The sequence below is a fragment of the Carcharhinus amblyrhynchos genome, chromosome 2 (assembly GCF_965287045.1).
Source record: "Carcharhinus amblyrhynchos chromosome 2, sCarAmb.v2.hapA, whole genome shotgun sequence".
Classification (NCBI taxonomy): Eukaryota; Metazoa; Chordata; class Chondrichthyes; order Carcharhiniformes; family Carcharhinidae; genus Carcharhinus; species Carcharhinus amblyrhynchos.
Window position 1 is genome coordinate 146,805,771 of NC_137325.1, and position 20,359 is coordinate 146,826,129.

At 47.1% G+C, this 20,359-nt stretch overlaps 1 protein-coding gene across 1 annotated transcript in view; it reads right to left on the reverse strand.

The window, feature by feature from the left end:
- LOC145359345 (TBC1 domain family member 20) overlaps window positions 1–19,442 on the reverse strand; it is a 62,904-nt gene extending 43,462 nt beyond the window's left edge. The window contains exons 1-3 of the mRNA XM_080213948.1: window positions 19,251–19,442; window positions 2,813–2,998; window positions 1,388–1,468 (exon numbers count right to left, since the gene is read on the reverse strand). Of these exons, the coding sequence (XP_080070074.1) occupies window positions 1,388–1,468; window positions 2,813–2,998; window positions 19,251–19,314 (331 nt within the window). The 5' untranslated portion in view covers window positions 19,315–19,442. The remainder of the gene's footprint in view (window positions 1–1,387; window positions 1,469–2,812; window positions 2,999–19,250) is intronic.
- Between the last annotated feature and the right edge of the window lie 917 nt (window positions 19,443–20,359).

Below are 20,359 nucleotides of genomic sequence, written 5' to 3' on the forward strand. Positions count from 1 at the left end.
GAGCCTCCTCAGTATCCAGCACCTTCAGCTGTTTCCTGATAACAGGTGGAGTGAATCAAATTGGCTGAAGACTGACATCTGTGATGCTGGGGACCTCCAGAGGAAGCAGAGATAGATCATCCACTTGGCACTTCTGGCTTAAGATTGTAGCAAATGCCTGAGCCTTATCTTTTGCACTGATGTGCTGGGCTCCTCATTGAAGATGGAGACATTTTTGGAAGCTCCTCCTCCAGTGAGTTGTTTAATTGTCCATCATCATTCACAGCTGGATGTAGCAGGATTGCAGAGCTTTGATCTGATCCATTGGTCGTGGAATTGCTTAGCTCTATTACTTGTGTGCCAAACTATATAAGTAACAAGTTACGCTGTGTTGTAATTTTACCAGGGTGACAGCTCATTTTTAGGCCTGGTGTCTGCACTCCTCATTTAACCAGGGCATTTAATCCTTTCACTTGGCGGTAATGGTATAGTAGGGGATATGCCACACCATAAGGTTGAGTGCAATTCTCTGGCTGATGGTCTATATCACCTCATTGATGCCCAGTCTTGAGTTGCTAGATCTGTTTGAAGTCGATCCCATTGAGCATGGTGGTACTGCCACATAACATAATGATGAATATCCTCTATGTGAAGATGGGAACTTGTCTTCACAAGGACTGTGGTTACGGCTACTGATACTATCATGAACAGATGCACCTATGGCAGGCAGAGTGGCAAGAATGAGATTAAGTTCTTCCCTTTAGTTGGTTCTCTTGCCACCTGCTGCATTCTAGCAGCTATATCCTTTAAGTCTGGCCAGCTCAGTCTGTAGTGCTGCAGATGTTAATAAGGAGGACTTTGCAGGGTTGACAGGACTGGGTTTGCCATTGTCGTTTCTGGTGCCTAAATTGACGCTGGGTGGTCCAGCTTCATTCCTTTTTACTGAGTTTGTAGCTGGGCCATTTAAGAGTCAATCACACTGCTGTGGGTCTAGTATCACATGCAGGCCAGGCCAGGTGAGGACGGCAGATTTTCTTCCATAAAAGGCCATTAGTGACCAGATGGGTTTTTGCCCTCTTATTTCCAGATTTTTATTGAATTCAAGTTCCACAATCTGCCGTGAGGGGATTTGAACCCAGATCCACAGAGAATTAATATGGTTCTCTACAAATCCACTAATCGCTATGACACTGCCTCCCCCTAATTTAGGACACCTGGTTTTGTATTCTATTATCAAAGACCCTTACGAACCATTTTAAGATTACCAAGAATGAATCATTCACGAGTTACAGCCATCCACACAAAGAACTCAGCAGACAACACAGGCTAGACTTATTTGCAGGTGAGAGGAGATTATTTTTAAAGTGGAGTTCTTTAAAGACTCAGAACTGAATCTTCATGTGCTTACCATGAGGAAACCTGCGCAGCGACCGCTGTACATCCATGAGCACCTGGTTGTAGTCTTTGTGGCCTTCCCTTATATCCTTGCCTTAAAAGACAAATATACATCAATTTTTAACACACCATTTGGATTTTCTTCCTGAGGCATGCAAGCCTCCTCAACCTGACTCCAACCCTGCAAACAGTGCCACCTTACAGCCACAAGGGTATGTGCAAGAACTGGGCCTGAGCTCTCCGTTTTCCCTGGGAAGGAAGACTGATTTGATTCATTATTGTCACATGTATTAACAAAGTGAAAAGTATTGTTTCTTGCACACTATAATGACAAGGGATACCGTTCATAGAGAAGAAAAGGAGAGAGTGCAGAATGTAGTGTTACAGTAATAGCTAGAGGATAGAGAAACATCAACTTGAAAGTCAGTGTCAGAGAAAGACAGTTGTCTCAGCCTGACGGCATGATCCAGAACCTGAACTCGTGGTGCAAGGAACTGCCCTGCTCACACATGGCAACACAGAGACATTTCACAACTCATTCCATAGCTCATGCGGTCTGAATGTGCTTGTATGCAGTGCCCTCTAAGCCCATGTCCAGCAGGTAGGACAGACAATAATGCTGACCTGTGTGTCCTCACTCAGTTGGTATTTAAGCGTGACTTGGTTGAGTGAGAAGATTAGCAATGCCCAGGAGAAGTTTGCACCTTCTCTCCACGTCAGCGTGCTCCTGTTTCCTCCCACATACCAAAGATGTATGGCTTAGGTTGATTGGCCATGCTAAATTGTTTCTTAGAGTCAGGCAGATTAGCAGGGTAAATACATGAGGTTAGGGCCTGGCTGGGATTGTTGGGCTCGATGGGCCAAATGGCCTCCTTCTGCACTGCAGGCATTTGAGGATTCTATGAAAGCCTTATATTCCCTCAAGTATAGAAGATTAAGAGATAATTTAATTATTTGTGATTAAAGGTGTTGGTAAGAGAGAGAGCACAAAACAAGCTATTACGGCTGGGGGAGGGAGAATAAGGCGGCAGAACTCTAAAATGAGAAAGAGGTCGTTCTGGCATGATGTCAGGAAGCACTTTTGCCACACAAAGGGCAGTGCAAACTCGGAACCCTCTCTCTTGAAAAGCTGCTAAAATTTCAAAACCGAGTGTGACCGATCTTACTTGGGTAAAGGTTATGGAACCAATACAGAGAAATGGAGTTAAAATAGAGATTGGACATGATTAAACTGAATGGTGGAATCGGGCTAAATAGCCTCCTCTTTCTATCATGGGCATCACTCATCTTGGACAAAAAATATTGATCAAAAAATGAAATGATATACTTGAACACTCAGCATAAGTAAATGGATAGAAGCAGGATTAAATCGCTACAGAGAAGCTTGCAAGTCTGCAAAAGAATAAAGCTGTAAAGAATTTTCCATACTGTCTCTTACCTGGTTTTGGAGGTAGGGTGTAAACATTTACATTCAGCAGCTTTGGCCAGACCTTCCTGCGGATCTCGTCAGTCAGGAGCCCACCCTCACTGATGGCAGACTGTCGTAGAGTCTCGACATCCACCGGGTCAACGTTCAAGGCCTGATGGATTGCCACCAATTTCTTCTTCTTCTTCGATTCTGGCTCTGTAAGGCAAAAAATGTGGTCAATATTCAGTGCAGAATTTGTCACCAGAATTCCAGTAAAGCACAGCCTTTGGTGAGTAAAATTACATCAAGAAGCTCACTGAGTTGTTCCAGTCCTTTTGGAAGCAAGGATCTATTCTTCAGGAACTTAAAGATGCTTCCATCGTACATCTCTACAAGAGGAAGGGCAATCGGCAAGTATGCAACAACCACTGAGGAATCTCGCTGCTCATCATCGCAAGAAAAACCCTTGCAAGAGTCCTGCTAAATCGTCTGGTCACTCATCTGGGGCTGGGCCTGCTTCCAGAGTCACACAGTGTGGCTTCCGCAAAGGTCACGGGACTACTGACATGATTTCTGCTGCGTGCCAACTTCAGGAGAAGTGTCAGGAGCAAAATCGCAAGCTCTACACAACCGTTGCTGACCTCGCGAAAGCCTTCGACACTGTAAACCGACGAGGCCTGTGGAGGATCATATCAAAGTTCAGATGGTATGCCAGTTCCATGATGGCCAGAGTACTGGATGGCGGAGAATCCTCTGAGGCATTCCTAGTCACCAATGGCGTCAAACAGGGCTGTGTGCTCGCACCTACACTGTTCAGCATGATGTTTACTGCCATGCTGAATGATGCCTTCCAGGACAGTGTTGCTGGAATCAGACTCAAGTACAGAGTGGATGGGAAGCTCTTCAACCTGAGGAGACTTCAAGCTATTACCAAAATGAAGGAGAGATTTCCTCTTTGCCGATAACTGTGCCCTGTATACTGGCTCACAGCCAGAGATGCAAGTCAGTATAGACAAATTTTCCACAGCTTGTGACAACTTTGGACTCACCATCAACATTAAAAAGACCGAAGTCCTCACCAGCCTGTTCCTCATGCACTGTACACAGAACCCATAATCACAATCAAAGGGCAGAAACTACAGGCAGTGGACTAGTTCACCTTATCTTAACAGCATCCTCTCCCAAGCAGTGACTATTGACACAGAAGTTAACTACAGAATAGCAAAGGCAAGTTCTGCTTTCAGTAGACTGCACTCCACTGTATAGGAACGTCGAAGAATCAGCCCAGCAACAAAACTGAAGGTCTACAGCGCTGTGGTACTCATTACACTCCTGTGTGCCTGTGAAACGTGGACCATGTATCAAAGGCATGCAAGACAACTCAATCATTTCCACATGACTTGTCTTCGCAGAATATTATGCATCAGATGGCAAGACAAAGTACCAGACACTGGAGTTCTCTCCAGAGCGAGTTTACCATCAGTCCACACACTGCTGATGAGAGCACAGGCCCGGTGGGCAGGTCATGTTATCTGTATGCCAGATGAGCGCATACCCAAGCAGCTCCTTTTTGGGGGAACTCTCTGCTGGAAGACACTCGCACGGAGGGCAGAAGAAACGTTACAAAAACATACTCAAGGCCTCCCTGAAGTCGCTTGACACAGACATGACCACCGGGGAAACATAAGAACATAAGAAATAGGAGCAGGAGTAGGCCATCTGGCCCTTCGAGCCTGCCCCGCCATTCAATAAGATCATGGCTGATCTGTCGTGGCTCAGTTCCACTTTCCGGCCCTCTCCCCATAACCCTTAATCCCCTCTCTTATCAAAAACCCATCAACCCGCTTCTTGAAAATATTTAGCGAGGCAGCTTCCACCACTTCAACGGGTAGAGAATTCCAGAGATTCACCACCCTTTGAGTGAAGAAGTTCCTCCTCAACTCCGTTCTAAAACGCCCCCCCCCTTTATCTTGAGGCTGTGCCCCCTAGTCCTACTGTCTTTTTTGAGCGGGAAGAGTCTCTCCACCTCTATCCTATCCATCCCATTCATCATCTTATACGTCTCAATGAGATCTCCCCACATTCTTCTAAACTCCAACGAGTACAAGCCTAGTTTATTCAGCCTCTCCTCATAGCTCAACCCCCTCAACTCCGGTATCAGCCTAGTAAACCTCCTCTGCACTCCCTCCAAGGCCAAAATATCTTTGCGCAGGTGCGGCGCCCAAAACTGCACACAGTACTCCAGCTGCGGCCTCACCAATGCCCTATACAGCTGCAGCAAGACCTCCCTACTTTTATATTCAATCCCCTTCGCTATGAAGGCCAGCATCCCATTCGCCTTCCTGACCACCTGCTGCACCTGCAAGCTGGGTTTTTGTGACTCATGCACAAGGACCCCGAGGTCCCTCTGCACCGTCGCCTGCTGCAGTTTTTCGCCCCGTAAGTAATAGTCCTTCCTACCATTCTTCCTACCAAAGTGGACCACCTCACACTTGCCAACATTAAATTCCATTTGCCATTTCCTGGCCCATTCGCCCAGCCTATCGAGATCCTTCTGCAGACTCTCCGCACAATTTGCCATTCCCCCAATCTTGGTGTCATCCGCAAATTTTGACACCCTACACTCGGTTCCCTCCTCCAGATCATCTATATAAATGGTAAAAAGCTGAGGCCCCAGCACCGACCCCTGGGGCACTCCACTAGTCACCATCCGCCAATCCGAATAACACCCGTTGACCCCCACTCTCTGCACTGCCCTACCTGGCGCTGCCTCATCTACAAGGGCTGTCAAGCTTATGGAGCAAGGTGCATTGCTGAAGCACAACTTAAGTGCAAGCTGTGCAAGTCCAGAGCCACCAGCACAACAACTACAGTGCCTACAAGTCTGTCCAATATGTGCCAGGACACTCTGTGCCCGAATTGGCCTGATCAGTCATCTTCAGAGACATTGTATCCAGCCTCAAAATGACTAATGGTGTCGTAGTCCTCATCGATGACGATGGACGAACAACAACTAAAAAGTTAGTTCAAAACATAGAAACTAGAAGCAGGGGTAGGCCATTCGGTTCTTCGAGGCTGTTCTGCCATTCATTTTGATCATGGCTGCTCATCAAATTCAATATCCTAAAACCCCCTTCCCCCCATATTCCCTTGATCCCTTTAGCCTCCAGAGCTGTATGTAGTTTCTTCTTTGTGATATCGCACAACGTTTTGGCCCCAACTACTTTCCGTGGTAGTGAACGCCACACATTCACCACTCTCTGGGTGAAGAAATTTCTCCTCATTTCAGTTCTACGAACAGTAATTCTGGATTCCCCCAGTAGCGGGAACATTCTTTCTGAATCTACCCTGTCTCACCCTCTTAGAATTTTCAGTTGTTATGAGGTCCCCTCTCACTCTTCTAAACTCCAATTAATACAATCCTAACCGAGTCTTTCTTCATGTGACAGACCTGCCAGTTCAAGAATCAGCCTGGTAAATCTTTACAGTACTCCCTCTATAGGAAGGACATACTTCCTCAGATAAGAAACTAAAACTGCAGACAATACTCCAAATGTGGCCTCACCAATGCCATACACTACTGTAGTTAAAAAATCCCTATTCTTGTACTAAAATCCTCTTGCTATGATGGCCAACATACCATTTGCCTTTTTTACTGTCTGTTGTACCTGCGCCCTTACTTTCAGCGACTGACACACAAGGACATCAAGGTCTTACTAAGTATCCACCTCTCTCAATTTACACCCATTCAAGTAATAATTTGTCTTCCTATTATTGCTACCAAAGTGGATAATCTCACATTTATCCACATTATATTGCACCTGCCATGCATGTGCCCACACACACAGCCAGTTGAAATCAATCTGAAGCATCTCTGCATCCTCCTCATAGTTCATCTTCCCACCCAACTTTGTATTATCTGCAAATTTGGAGATGATACATTCAGTTCCCTCTTCCAAATCATTAATATATAATGTGAACAGTTAAGAGCACTAGCACAGATCCCTGTGGTACCCCATTAGTCACTGACTGCCAATCAGAAAGAGACCAACTCTTTGCTTCTTGTCTGCTAACCAGCTTTCTATCCATCTCAAGACATGACTTGCAATCCAATGCACTTTAACTTTACACTGTAGTCTGCTACATGAGACTTTCTGAAGTCTAAATAATCCACTGGTTCTCCTTGGTCAACTCTACTAATTTCACCCACAAAAGAATTCCAATAGATTCATCAAGCATTTGTAAATTCATGCTGACTGTCTGATTATAGCACTGCTTTCTAAATGTTGAGTTATGAAACCCTTGATAATGGACTCTAGCCACTTCTCCAATGCTGACATTAGGCTCACTGGTCTATATTTTGCTGTTTTCTCTCTACCTTCCTTTCTGAGGAGCAGGCTTACATTAGCTACCATTCAATAAGTAGGAACCAGTCCAGAGTCCAAAGAATTTTGGAAAATGACCACCAATGGATCTACTATTTCCAGGTTCATTACCTTAAGTACCATGGGATGAAGATTATCAGGAGCTGAACATGTATCCACTAGTCCCATTAATTTTCCCATTTCTCCACTAGTGCTAGTTTCCTTCAGCTCCTCACGAAAATCCGATTCTCTCAGAACTTCTGGTACATTATTTAATTCTTATTTTGTGAAGACAGAAGCAAAATATGAATTCAGTTGCGCACCTCAATTTTAAACAACCACCTTTTATCTTGCAGCTGTGTCCCCTTATTTGAGACTCTCCCACTCGTGAAAACATTTCACCATCTACCCTGTCAAGCCTCCTCAGGATCTTACATGTTTTAATAAGGTCCCTCTCACTCAAATGCCAAAGAATACAGACCAAACTATTTGGTCTCTCGTGATGGAACGATCCTCTGTCTTCACGGAGGAGGACGTGAATAATTTGCCAGGTGTTAGCGATGGAAAGGTGGTAGGACTGGAGGGTCTTAATGACATTACTGTTACTAGAGAGGTGGTGCTCGACAGACTGGAGGGGCTGATTGTGGACAAGTCCCCAGGACTGGATGGAATGCATCCGAGGGTTCTGAAAGAAATGGCGGAGGTTATAGTGGATGCCTTGGTGGTTATTTTCCAGACGTCGCTGGATTCCGGGGAAGTGCCGGAAGATTGGAAAACGGCTAATGTTACGCCGTTGTTTAAGAAGGGTGCCAGGCAAAAGGCAGGGAATTATAGGCCGGTTAGTTTAACGTCTGTGGTAGGTAAAATGTTGGAATCCGTCATTAAGGAGGAAATTGCGAGGCATCTTGAAGGGAATTGCTTGATAGGGCAGACGCAACACGGTTTCATTAAAGGGAAGTCGTGTCTGACAAATTTACTGGAGTTCTATGAGGATGTGTCTAGGGCAGTGGATAGAGGAGAGCCGGTGGATGTGGTCTTTCTGGATTTTCAGAAGGCGTTTGACAAGGTACCTCACAAGAGGTTATTGCAGAAGGTCAGGGGACATGGAGTTGGGGGTAGGGTGTTAGCGTGGATAGAGGATTGGTTGTCAAATAGGAGGCAGAGAGTGGGGGTCAATGGGTGCTATTCGGATTGGCGGTTGGTGACTAGTGGGGTGCCCCAGGGGTCGGTGCTGGGGCCTCAGCTATTTACCATTTATATAGATGATCTGGAGGAGGGAACCGAGTGCAGGGTGTCGAAATTTGCTGATGACACCAAGATTGGGGGAAAGGCAAATTGTGCGGAGGGTGTGGAGAGTCTGCAGAAGGATCTAGATAGGCTGGGCGAATGGGCCAGGAAATGGCAAATGGAATTTAATGTTGGCAAGTGTGAGGTGGTCCACTTTGGTAGGAAGAATGGTAGGAAGGACTATTACTTACGTGGCGAAAAACTGCAGCAGGCGACGGTGCAGAGGGACCTCGGGGTCCTTGTGCATGAGTCGCAAAAACCCAGCTTGCAGGTGCAGCAGGTGGTCAGGAAGGCGAATGGGATGCTGGCCTTCATAGCGAGGGGGATTGAATATAAAAGTAGGGAGGTCTTGCTGCAGCTGTATAGGGCATTGGTGAGGCCGCAGCTGGAGTACTGTGTGCAGTTTTGGGCACCGCACCTGCGCAAGGATATTTTGGCCTTGGAGGGAGTGCAGAGGAGGTTTACTAGGCTGATACCGGAGTTGAGGGGATTGAGCTATGAGGAGAGGCTGAATAAACTAGGCTTGTACTCGTTAGAGTTTAGAAGAATGAGGGGAGATCTCATTGAGACGTATAAGATGATGAATGGGATGGATAGGATAGAGGTGGAGAGACTCTTCCCGCTCAAAAAAGACAGTAGGACTAGGGGGCACAGCCTCAAGATAAAGGGGAGGCGGTTTAGAACGGAGTTGAGGAGGAACTTCTTCACTCAAAGGGTGGTGAATCTCTGGAATTCTCTGCCCGTTGAAGTGGTGGAGGCTGCCTCGCTAAATATTTTTAAGAAGCAGGTTGATGGGTTCTTGATAAGAGAGGGGATTAAGGGTTATGGGGAGAGGGCGGGAAAGTGGAACTGAGCCACGACAGATCAGCCATGATCTTATTGAATGGCGGGGCAGGCTCGAAGGGCTAGATGGCCTACTCCTGCTCCTATTTCTTATGTTCTTATGTTCTCATCCCAGGAATTAGACTGGTGAATTTGAACTACTGCCAATGTTACTTTATCCTTTTTTAGAGTAAGGGGATCAAAACTGTATGCAGTATCCCAACTGAGGCCTCACCAAAACCTCCCTATTTTTAAACTCCAATCGCATTGCAATAAGGCCAAAATGCCATGTGCCTTCTTAACTACTTGTTGGACCTGCCTGCTAGTATGTTGTGATTCATTCACGAGAACACCTAGATTCCTCTAAACTTGACTCACCGTAGTCTCTCTCCATTTCGGTAATATCCTACCTTTTGATTCCTCCTACTCAAATGCATGACCTCACACTTCCCCATGTTAAGCTCCATTTGTCAAGTTTTGTCCAGTTACTCAATCTAGCTATAACCCATTGTAGAATCATAATATCCTCATCACAACCTGTCCTTCCATCTATCTTTGCATCATTGACAAATATGGAAACATTACATTCTGTTCCTTCCTCTAGGTGATTCATGCAAATAATGCATAAGTGCAGGCCAAGAACTGATGCCTGCAGTACTCAACTAGTTACATCTTTCCTCGCTAAAAAGCCATTTATTCCAACTCTCTGTTTTCTATGTGACAGCCAGTTTTCTATCCATGCTGTCCCAGTTGTGAGGGCCTGATGGCCCCTGTTGCGAGTTTTTTTTTAAATATTCATGGGTATCATTGACTGGCCAGCATTCTTTGACCATCCCTAGTTGCCCTTGGACAGCAGTTGAGAGTCAACAGATATTGCTGCAGCTCTGGAGTCACACATAGGCAAGACTAGGTCAAGAAAGCAGATTTCCTTCCCTAAAGTGAACCAGATGGGTTTTTTCGACAATTGACAATGATTTCATCGTCATTAATAGACTCTTAATTCCAGATACATTTTATTGAATTCAAATTCCACCATTTGACAGGGAGGGTTTCAAACCCAGGTCCCCAGAACACTGGCTGAGTTTCTGGATTAATAGTCTAGCAATAGCACCACAAGGCCATCTGCTCTCCTCAATGCATATTGACATTGCTGTCCCAATTATGAGCATACACTGACGTTGCCTCCTATAAGCAAGGATAGGCAATGTCACCTCCTCTACAATTATCCTCAACACTGGTGCTCTGCAAGGCTGTATCCTCAGCCGCTTACTATACTCTTTATGGACTGTGTGGCCAAATTCTGCTCCAACTTGATTTTCAAGTTTGCTGATGACACCACCGTAGAATCTCAAACAATGATGAGACGGAGTACAGGAATGAGACAGAGAATCTGGTGAACTGGTGCGATGACAATCGCACCAGTTAACGTCAACAAAATGAAGGAGATAGTCATCGACTTCAAAAAGCATAGTGGAGGACATGCAGCTGTCTACATCAACGGCAGGGAAGTGGAAATGGTCAAGAACATCAAGTTTCTAGGTGTTCAGATCACCAACAACCAGCCCCGTTCTCCACACTGATAGTTAAGAAAGCCAACTGACATCTCCACTTTCTCATGAGGCGTGGGAAATTCAGCATGTCCACTGCAACTCTCGCTGATTTTTACATATGCACCACAAATTACATTCTTTCTGGATGTATTACAGTCTGTATGGTTCCTGCTCTGTTCAAGACTACAAGAAACTACAAAGGATTGTGAATGTAGCCCAGTCCATAATGCAAACCAGACTCCCATCCATTGACTCTGCCCATACTTCCCACTGCCTCAGACTCCCAGTCCAAGGTGGCTTGTTCCCCTGTTGGTTCCTCAACATATTGCTCCAGAAGACCATCCCCGTACGTGCTCTATTGTATTGTGACTAATTTGACTATCCCAATCTATATGCAGATTAAAATCACCCATTATCACAGATGCTCCTTTAATATATGTATCTTCAATTTCCTTCCTAATGCTTTTTCCCTACATTATCTCTAGCCTGGTGGTCTGTATATTATCCTAACCAATGTTTTTTGCCCCTTGTTGTTTCTTAACTCGACTTATACAGATTCCACATCATCTATGCTAATATCTTCCCTCAATATCATCTTTGATCAACAATGCAACTCCACCATCTTTTCCTTTCTGTCTGTCCTTCCTTAACACTGACTAGCCCTCATTGTTTAGTTCCCATCCTTACTCACCTTGGAGCACGTCTCTGTATTATCGACCATATCGTACTCTTTTACATCTGTGAAATGAATTGATCCGTTTTGTTTTTGAATGCTCTGAGTATTCAGGTACAAAACCTTAAGGTGAGAACTTTTAACATTTCTTTACCCATTTACATCTGTCTTTTGAATGGACCTACCTTACATCAAGCTGATTTTTCTCTTCACACTAGCTGTGACTGAAACACTGTATTTTGCACACATTCTTTTCCTTCTCCCCGTGTACTCTATGAATGGTATGCTTTACATAAGAACATAAGAAATAGGAGCAGGAGTAGGCCATCTAGCCCTTCGAGCCTGCCCCACCATTCAATAAGATCATGGCTGATCTGAAGCAGATCAGTTCCACTTTCCCGGTTTCTCCCCATAACCCTTAATTCCCTCGTCTATCAGAAACCTATCTACCCGTGACTTAAGTATATTCAGCAAGGTAGCCTCCACCACTTCAATGGGCAGAGACTCACCATCCTTTGAGTGAAGTTCCACCTCAACTCTGTTCTAAACTGCACCCCCCCCTCTTATTTTGATGCTGTGCCCTCTAGTTCTGCTATCCTTTTTAAGTGGGAAGAATCTCTCTACCTCTACCCTATCTAGCCCCTTCATTCTCTTGTAAGTCTCTATAAGATCCCCCCTCAGCCTTCTAAACTCCAACGAGTACAGACCCAGTCTATTCAATCTCTCTTGATAAGCTAATCCCCTCATCTCCAGTATCAGCCTGGTGAACCTTCTCTGTACTCCCTCCAAGGCAAATATATCCTTTCGCAAATGCGAGGACCAAAACTGCACACAGTACTCCAGTTGCGGCCTCACCAGTGCCCTGCACAGTTGCAGCAAGACCTCCCTGCTTTTATAATCTATCCCCCTCGCTACAAAGGCCAATGTTCCATTCGCCTTCTTGATCACCCTTGATAAGACCCTTGTCAGGCCTCATTTGGAGTACTGTGCGCAGTTCTGGTCACCTCACTATAGGAAAGACGTAGAAGCTATTGAAAGGGTACAGAGGATGTTGCCTGGACTGGGAGGCATGCCTTATGAAGTTAGGTTGAGGGAGCTGGGACTCTTTTCCCTGGAGAGACGAAGGTTGAGAGGCGACCTGATAGAAGTTTATAAAACGTTGAGAGGAATAGATAGCCTCTGAGAATCCACCCTATTTCCCCGGGTTGAAATGGTCGCTACGAGAGGACATAGATTTAAGGTGCGGGGAGGAAAGTACAGAAGTGATGTTAGGGGTAAGTTTTTCACTCAGAGGGTGGTGAGTGAATGGAATCGGCTGCCGTCAGTGGTGGTGGAGGCGAACTCGCTGGGGTCTTTTAAAAGACTTCTGGATAAGTATATGGGGTTTAATGGGATTGGGGGTTATAGATAGGTCTATAGATTGATAGGTGTTGATGTGTTCGGCGCAACTCGTGGGCCGAAGGGCCTGTTTGTGCTGTAATGTTCTATGTTCTATCACCTGCTGCACCTGCAGACTGGGTTTTTGCGATTCATGCACAAGGACCCCCAGGTCGCTCTGCACAGTAGCATGCTGCAGCTTTTTGCCCTTTAAATAATAATCCCTCTACTATTATTTCTACCAAAGTGGATAACCTCCCATTTGATAGCGTTATACTCCATCTGCCAGGTCCTTGCCCATTCACTCAGCCTATCCAGATCTCTCTGCAGACTTTCCGTGCCCTCCACGCAATTCGCTTTTTCACTCATCTTTGTGTCATCAGCAAATTTTGTTACCCTACACTCAGCCCCCTCCTCCAGATCATCTATGTAAATGGTATTTAACTGTACTTAAAAGTTGAATGGTAGTTAAATGGTATTTAACTTTAACTGTATTATGCGCAAGAAATAATACATTTCGCTGTATACCAATACATGTGACAATAAAACAAAATCAAATATTGCTGTCCCAGTTGAAAGTATACAATCACTTTTCTAATTCATTCATGGGACATGGGTATCACTGGCTGGCCAGCATTTATTGCCCATCCCTAGTTGCCTTTTAGAAGGTGGTGGTGAGTTGCCTTCTTGAAATCGCTGTAGTCCACATGCTGTGTGTTGACCCACAGTGCCATTAGGGAAGGAATTCCAGGATTCTGACCTAGCAACTGGAAAGGAACAGCGATATATTTCCAAGATAGGACGGTGAGTGGCTTGGACGGGAGCTTATAGGTGGGGGTGCTCCCAGGTACCTACTGCCCTTGTCCTTGTAGATGAAGAGGTCATGGATTTGGAAGGTGCAGTGCAATGATCTTTGGTGAATTGCTGCAGTGCATCTTGTAGATAGTACACACTGTTGCTACTGAGTGTTGGTGTGGTGTGTTTGTAGATGTGGTGCCAATCAACAGGCTGCTTTGTCTCAAATGATGTCAAGCTTCTTGAGTATTGGAGCTGCATCCACCCAGGCAGATAGGGAGTTTTCCATTATGCTCCTGACTTGTGCTATGTACATAGTGGATAGCTTTTGGGTAGTGAGGAGGTGTGTTACATGGCACTGCTTTGCTCTTATAGCCACTGTGTTTACATGATGAGTCCAGTTGAGTTTCTAGTCAACGGTAACCCCAAGGACATTGTCGTTGGGGGATTCAGTGATGGTGTAACCGAATGTCAAGGGGTGGTGGTTAGAGTGTCTCTTATTGGTGATGGTCATTGCCTGGCATTTTTGTGGCATGAATGTTTCTTGCCACTTGTCAGCCCAAGCCTGGATATTGTCCAGATCTTGTTGCATTTGTACATGGAGTGCTTCAATATCTGAGGAGTTGTGAATGGCACTGAACAGTGATTGCACAATGGCGAACATCCCCATTTCTGACCTTATGATGGCAGGAAGGTCATTAATGAAACAGCTGAAGATTGTTAAGCCTAGGACAATACCCTGAGGGACTCCTGCAGAGATGCCTGACCTTCCACAACCATATTCCTATGTGCCAGGTATGATTTCAACAAGCAGAATGTCTGCCCTCTGATACCCACTGATTCTAGGAAGAAGTCTCACAACACCAGGTTAAAGTCCAGCAGATTTATTTGGTATCACGAGCTTTCGGAACACTGTTCCTTCATCAGATGAGTGGAGATGGGTTCACAAACACAGCATATTTAGACACAGACTTAACTGCAAGATAATGGTTGGAATGCAAGTCTTTACAGGTATAGACAATGCGAGCGGAGAGAGAGATCACAGGTTAAAAGAGGTGTGAATTGTCTCCAGCTATGTCAGTTAGTAGGATTTTGCAAGCCCAGGTCAAATGATGGGGGGTTACAAATAGTGCGACATGAACCCAAGATCCCAGTTGAGACCAACCTCATGTGTGTGGAACTTGGCTAATTGTCATGTGTCTTGAAGCTACCTTGGAGAACGCTCACCTGCAGATTGGAGGCCGAATGCCCTTGACTGCTGAAGTGTTCCCCCAGAGGAAGGGAACACTCCTGCCAGGTGACTATCGCTTGGTTTCTGTTCTTTTGTCCTAGCGTCTGCATGGTCGTGCCGATGTACCACGCCTCAGGACATCCCTTCCTACAGCATATGAGGTAGACAACCTTGCCCTAGTCACAAGAGTATGTACCACGTACCTGGTGGGTAGTGTTCTCACATGTGAAGATGGTATTCATGTCGATGATCTGGCATGTCTTGCAGAGGTTGCTGTGGCAGGGTCATGTGGTGTCGTGATTGCTGTTCTCCTGAAGGTTAAGTGGTTTGCTGCAAACAATGGTCTGTTTAAGGTTGCGTTGTTTGAAGGCAAGTAGAGGGGGTGTGAGGATGACCTTGGCAAGGTGTTCGTCTTTATCGATGATATGTTGAAGGCTCCAAACAAGATATCATAATTTCTCCTCTCCAAGGAAATACCAGACAACGAAGGGTACTATTGGTCATGACGGGATGGTCACGTTGTGGAACTTCTTGTGTCCACCTCAGTTTCTGCTCAGCGATTCTACATTGTCGTGGGTCTTGAAGGTTTACCCGAAGATTGGAGGCTGAATGCCAGACTGCTGAAGTGTTCCCCGACAAGAGGGGCACACTCCTGTCTGGTGACTGTCGCACGGTGTCTCCACATCATGCCATTGATTCCAGTTTCACTTGGGCTCCTTGATTCCACACTCAGTCAAACGCGGGCCTTGATGTCAAATGTCACTCTCACCTCACCGCACCGCTGAATTCAGCTCTTTCATCAATATGTGAACCAAGGCTGTAAAGAGGTTTGGAATTGACTGACCCTGGCAAAATCACAATTGGGTTTCAGTGAGCAGGTTATTGCTGAGTAGAGGCTGCTTGATAGCACTGTTGATGACCCCTTCCATCGCTATACTGATGATCGAGTAGATTGATTGGGTGGTAATTGGCTGGGTTGGATTTGTCCTGCTTCTTGTGTACAGGACATACCTGGGCAATTTTCCACATTGTTGGATAGATGCCAGTGTTTTAACTTTACTGGAAGAGCTTGGCTATGGGAGCGGCAAGTTCTGGAACACAAGTCTTCAGTAATCTGCTGGAATGTTATCAGAGCCCATTGCCCTTGCAGTATCCAGTACCTCCAACCATTTCTTGATATTATGTGGAGTGAATCAAATTGGCTGGGCAGGAGACTGGCATCTCTGATGCTGGGGACCACAGAAGGAGGCCGAAATGGATCATTTACTCAGCACTCCTGGCTGAAGATGGTTGCGAATGCTTCAGTCTTATCTTTTGCACTGATGTGCCGGGCTCCTCCATCATTCAGAATAGGGATATTTGTGAAGCCTCCTCCTCCAGTGAGTTGTTTAATTGGTCACCATCATTCACGAGTGGATATGGAAGCACTGAAGAGCTTAGATCTGATCTGTTGGTTGTGAGACTGCTTAGCTCAGTCACTTGCTGTTTTAGCCATTTGGGAAGTAGTCCTGTCTGGTGGCTTCACCAGGTTGATACCTCATTTTTAGGTATGCCTGGTGCTGCTCCTGGCATGGCCTACTGCACTCTCCATTGAACCAGAGTTGATCCCTTGGCTTGATGATAACGGTTGAATGGGGGATATGTCCGACCGTGAGGTTACCGATTGTGCTGAAGTACAATTCCCTGCCGTTGATGGCCCCACAGTGCCTCATGGATGCCCAGTCTTAAGCTGTGCAATCGATTCAAAGTCTGTCCCATTTAGCATGGTGATAGTGCCACACAACACAATGGAGGTTATTCTCAATGTGAAGGCAGAACTTTGTCTCCAGAAGGACTGTGTGGTGGTCACTCTTACCGATACTGTCACTAACAGGTGCATCTGCAGCCAGCAGATTGCTAAGGATGCAGTCAAGTATGTTTTTTCCTTTTGTTGGTTCCTTCACCACCTGCTGCAGACCCAGTGTAGCAGTTATATCCTTTCAGACCCAAACAGTTCGAACAGTAATGTGCTGCCGGCCCATTCTTGGTGATGGGCATTGAAATCCCCCACCCAAGGTAAATTTGTGTCCTTGCCACCCTCAGTGCCACCTCCAAGTGTTGCTCAACATGGAGGAGGACTGATTCATCAGCTAAAGGGGAACAGTACATGGTAACAAATAAGAGCTTTCCTTGTCCATCTTTAACCTGAAGCCATGAGACTTCATGAGGTCCAGAGTCAATGTTAAGGACTCCCAGGGCAACTCCCTCCCTACTGTATACCACTGTGCCACCACCTCTGCTGGGTCTGTCTTGTTGGTGAGACAGGACATATCCAGGGATGGTAATACTGGTGTCTGTGTTATCTGTAAGGTATGATTCCCCATGAGAATGACTATTTCAGGCTGCTGCTTGACTAGTCTGAGAGACAGTTGTCCCCATTTTGGCACTAGTCCCCAGATATTAGTAAGCTGAACTTTGCAGGATCGACACAGCTATTCATTTTGCCATTGTCTTTTCTGGTGCCTAGGTCGATGCCAGGCAGTCCATCTGGTTTCATTTCTTTGTGAGATTTTGAAGCGATTGATGCAACGGAGTGGCTTGCAAGGCCATTTTAGAGGGCAGTTTGGAGTCAACCATATTGCTGTGACTCTGGAGTCACGTGTAGGCCAGACCAGGACAGCAGGTTTCCTTCCCTAAAGGACATTAGTGAACCAGATGGGTTTTTCCCCAACAATCAAATGTTTCATGGTCATTAGTAAATCGTTATTGCAGATTTTTTTTTACTGAATTCAAATTCCAACATCTGCCATGGCAGGATTTGAATCCAGGTCCCCACAACATTATCTGGGTTTCTGGCACTGCTGCCGTCCCAGCTGACCGCACGCGCTGGCGCCGCCGTCCCAGCTGACCGCACGCGCTGGCGCCGCCGTCCCAGCTGACCGCAAGCGCTGGCGCCGCCGTCCCAGCTGACTATACGCGCTGGCGCCGCCGTCCCAGCTGACCGCACGCGCTGGCGCCGCCGTCGCCGTCCCAGCTGACTGCACGCGCTGGCGCCGCCGTCCCAGCTGACTGCACGCGCTGGCGCCGCCGTCCCAGCTGACTATACGCACTACGCCGCCGTCCCAGCTGACTATACGCACTACACCGCCGTCCCAGCTGACTATACGCACTACACCGCCGTCCCAGCTGACTATACGCACTACACCGCCGTCCCAGCTGACTATACGCACTACACCGCCGTCCCAGCTGACTACATGCACTAACACCACTGTCCCGGTTGACTATATGCACTGACACCGCTGTCCCAGGTGGCTACATGCACTAACACCGCTGTCCCAGGTGACTATATGCACTACACCGCCGTCCCAGTTGACTACATGCACTGACACCACTGTCCCAGTTGACTACATGCACTGACACCACTGTCCCAGTTGACTACATGCACTGACACCACTGTCCCAGTTGACTACGTGCACTGACACCACTGTCCCAGTTGACTACGTGCACTGACACCACTGTCCCAGTTGACTACGTGCACTGACACCACTGTCCCAGTTGACTACGTGCACTGACACCACTGTCCCAGTTGACTACGTGCACTGACACCACTGTCCCAGTTGACTACGTGCACTGACACCACTGTCCCAGTTGACTACGTGCACTGACACCACTGTCCCAGTTGACTACGTGCACTGACACCACTGTCCCAGTTGACTACGTGCACTGACACCACTGTCCCAGTTGACTACGTGCACTGACACCACTGTCCCAGTTGACTACGTGCACTGACACCACTGTCCCAGTTGACTACGTGCACTGACACCACTGTCCCAGTTGACTACGTGCACTGACACCACTGTCCCAGTTGACTACGTGCACTGACACCACTGTCCCAGTTGACTACGTGCACTGACACCACTGTCCCAGTTGACTACGTGCACTGACACCACTGTCCCGGTTGACTACATGCGCTACACCGCCGTCCCAGTTGACTACATGCACTGACACCACTGTCCCAATTGACTACATGCACTGACACCACTGTCCCAGTTGACTACATGCACTGACACCACTGTCCCAGTTGACTATATGCACTACACCGCCATCCCAGTTGACTACATGCACTAACACCACCGTCCCAGGTGACTACATGCACTGACACCACTGTCCCAGTTGACTAGATGCACTAACACCGCTGTCCCAGTTGACTACATGCACTAACACCGCTGTCCCAGGTGACTACATGCACTAACACCGCTGTCCCAGTTGACTACATGCACTAACACCGCTGTCCCAGGTGACTACATGCATGGACACTAAGACTGACACTCAGGGAGCAGGTGGCTCGTGCTGCTCAGGTGAACAGCTGGCTGCTGTCACGTGCTCCTACCTGCCGCTCTCGCGCCGCTAACGGTCGCCGGACCTTTCACACTCGGCCTCCGGCCCTTCCTCATTTGGCGAATCGTCTTTTCTTGTCGCGCTTATGTTTTAAAAATAACAATGACAGAATCTGGAGAGCAGCGTTCGGCGAGGCCGCCATCGCCCGCTTTCCTCATCAAACAGCTGCCAGCACCGCCATCGACCTCCGCCGCCGCCGCTCGCGCTCCGGTCTCCTCCGCCTCCACCACCTCCGCCCGCCGCTGCTCCCGCCCCGCGCCGCGCCGCCGCCTGATTGGCGGACTCTGGTCAATCAGTGCCCAGCTTCCATATTTCCGCCTAGTGATTGGTCTATGCTGCTGTCAATCAGTCCCGGAGACGTCTCCCTGCGCCGTCCCAACGCCTGCTGGGAGTGGTAGTTCCCTGTGTCAGTGTGTATAGTGTTGACTACACTGAATATATAGTCAACTGGGACAGCGGCGTCAGCGCACATAGTCAACTGGGACAGCGGCGTCAGCGCACATAGTCAACTGGGACAGCGGCGTCAGCGCACATGGTCAACTGGGACAGCGGCGTCAGCGCACATGGTCAACTGGGACAGCGGCGTCAGCGCACATGGTCAACTGGGACAGCGGCGTCAGCGCACATGGTCAACTGGGACAGCGGCGTCAGCGTACATGGTCAACTGGGACAGCGGCGTCAGCGCACATAGTCAACTGGGACAGCGGCGTCAGCGCACGTAGTCCCATGGTGGATGGAGTTTAAAGTTTATCTATTAGTTTCACAAGTAGGCTTACTTTGACATTGCAATGAAAATTTCCTTGTCGCCATACTCTGGCACCTGTTCAGATACACTAAGGGAGAATTTAGCATGGTCAACCCACCAAACCAACATGGAGGAGAATGTCACTGAGTTTGTTGGGAATCCTGAGGCTTTACACACATAGGTTCAAACCTCACCATGGCAACTGGTAGAATTTGAATTTAGTTAATAAAACTGAATGGAAAGGTAATGACAACTGTCATTGATTTCCTTTAGGAAAGGACATCTGCCATCCTTGAAGAGAAAATAGAGCCAACGTTGAATCTAGATGACCCTTCGTCAGAGCTAAGATGGAAGAA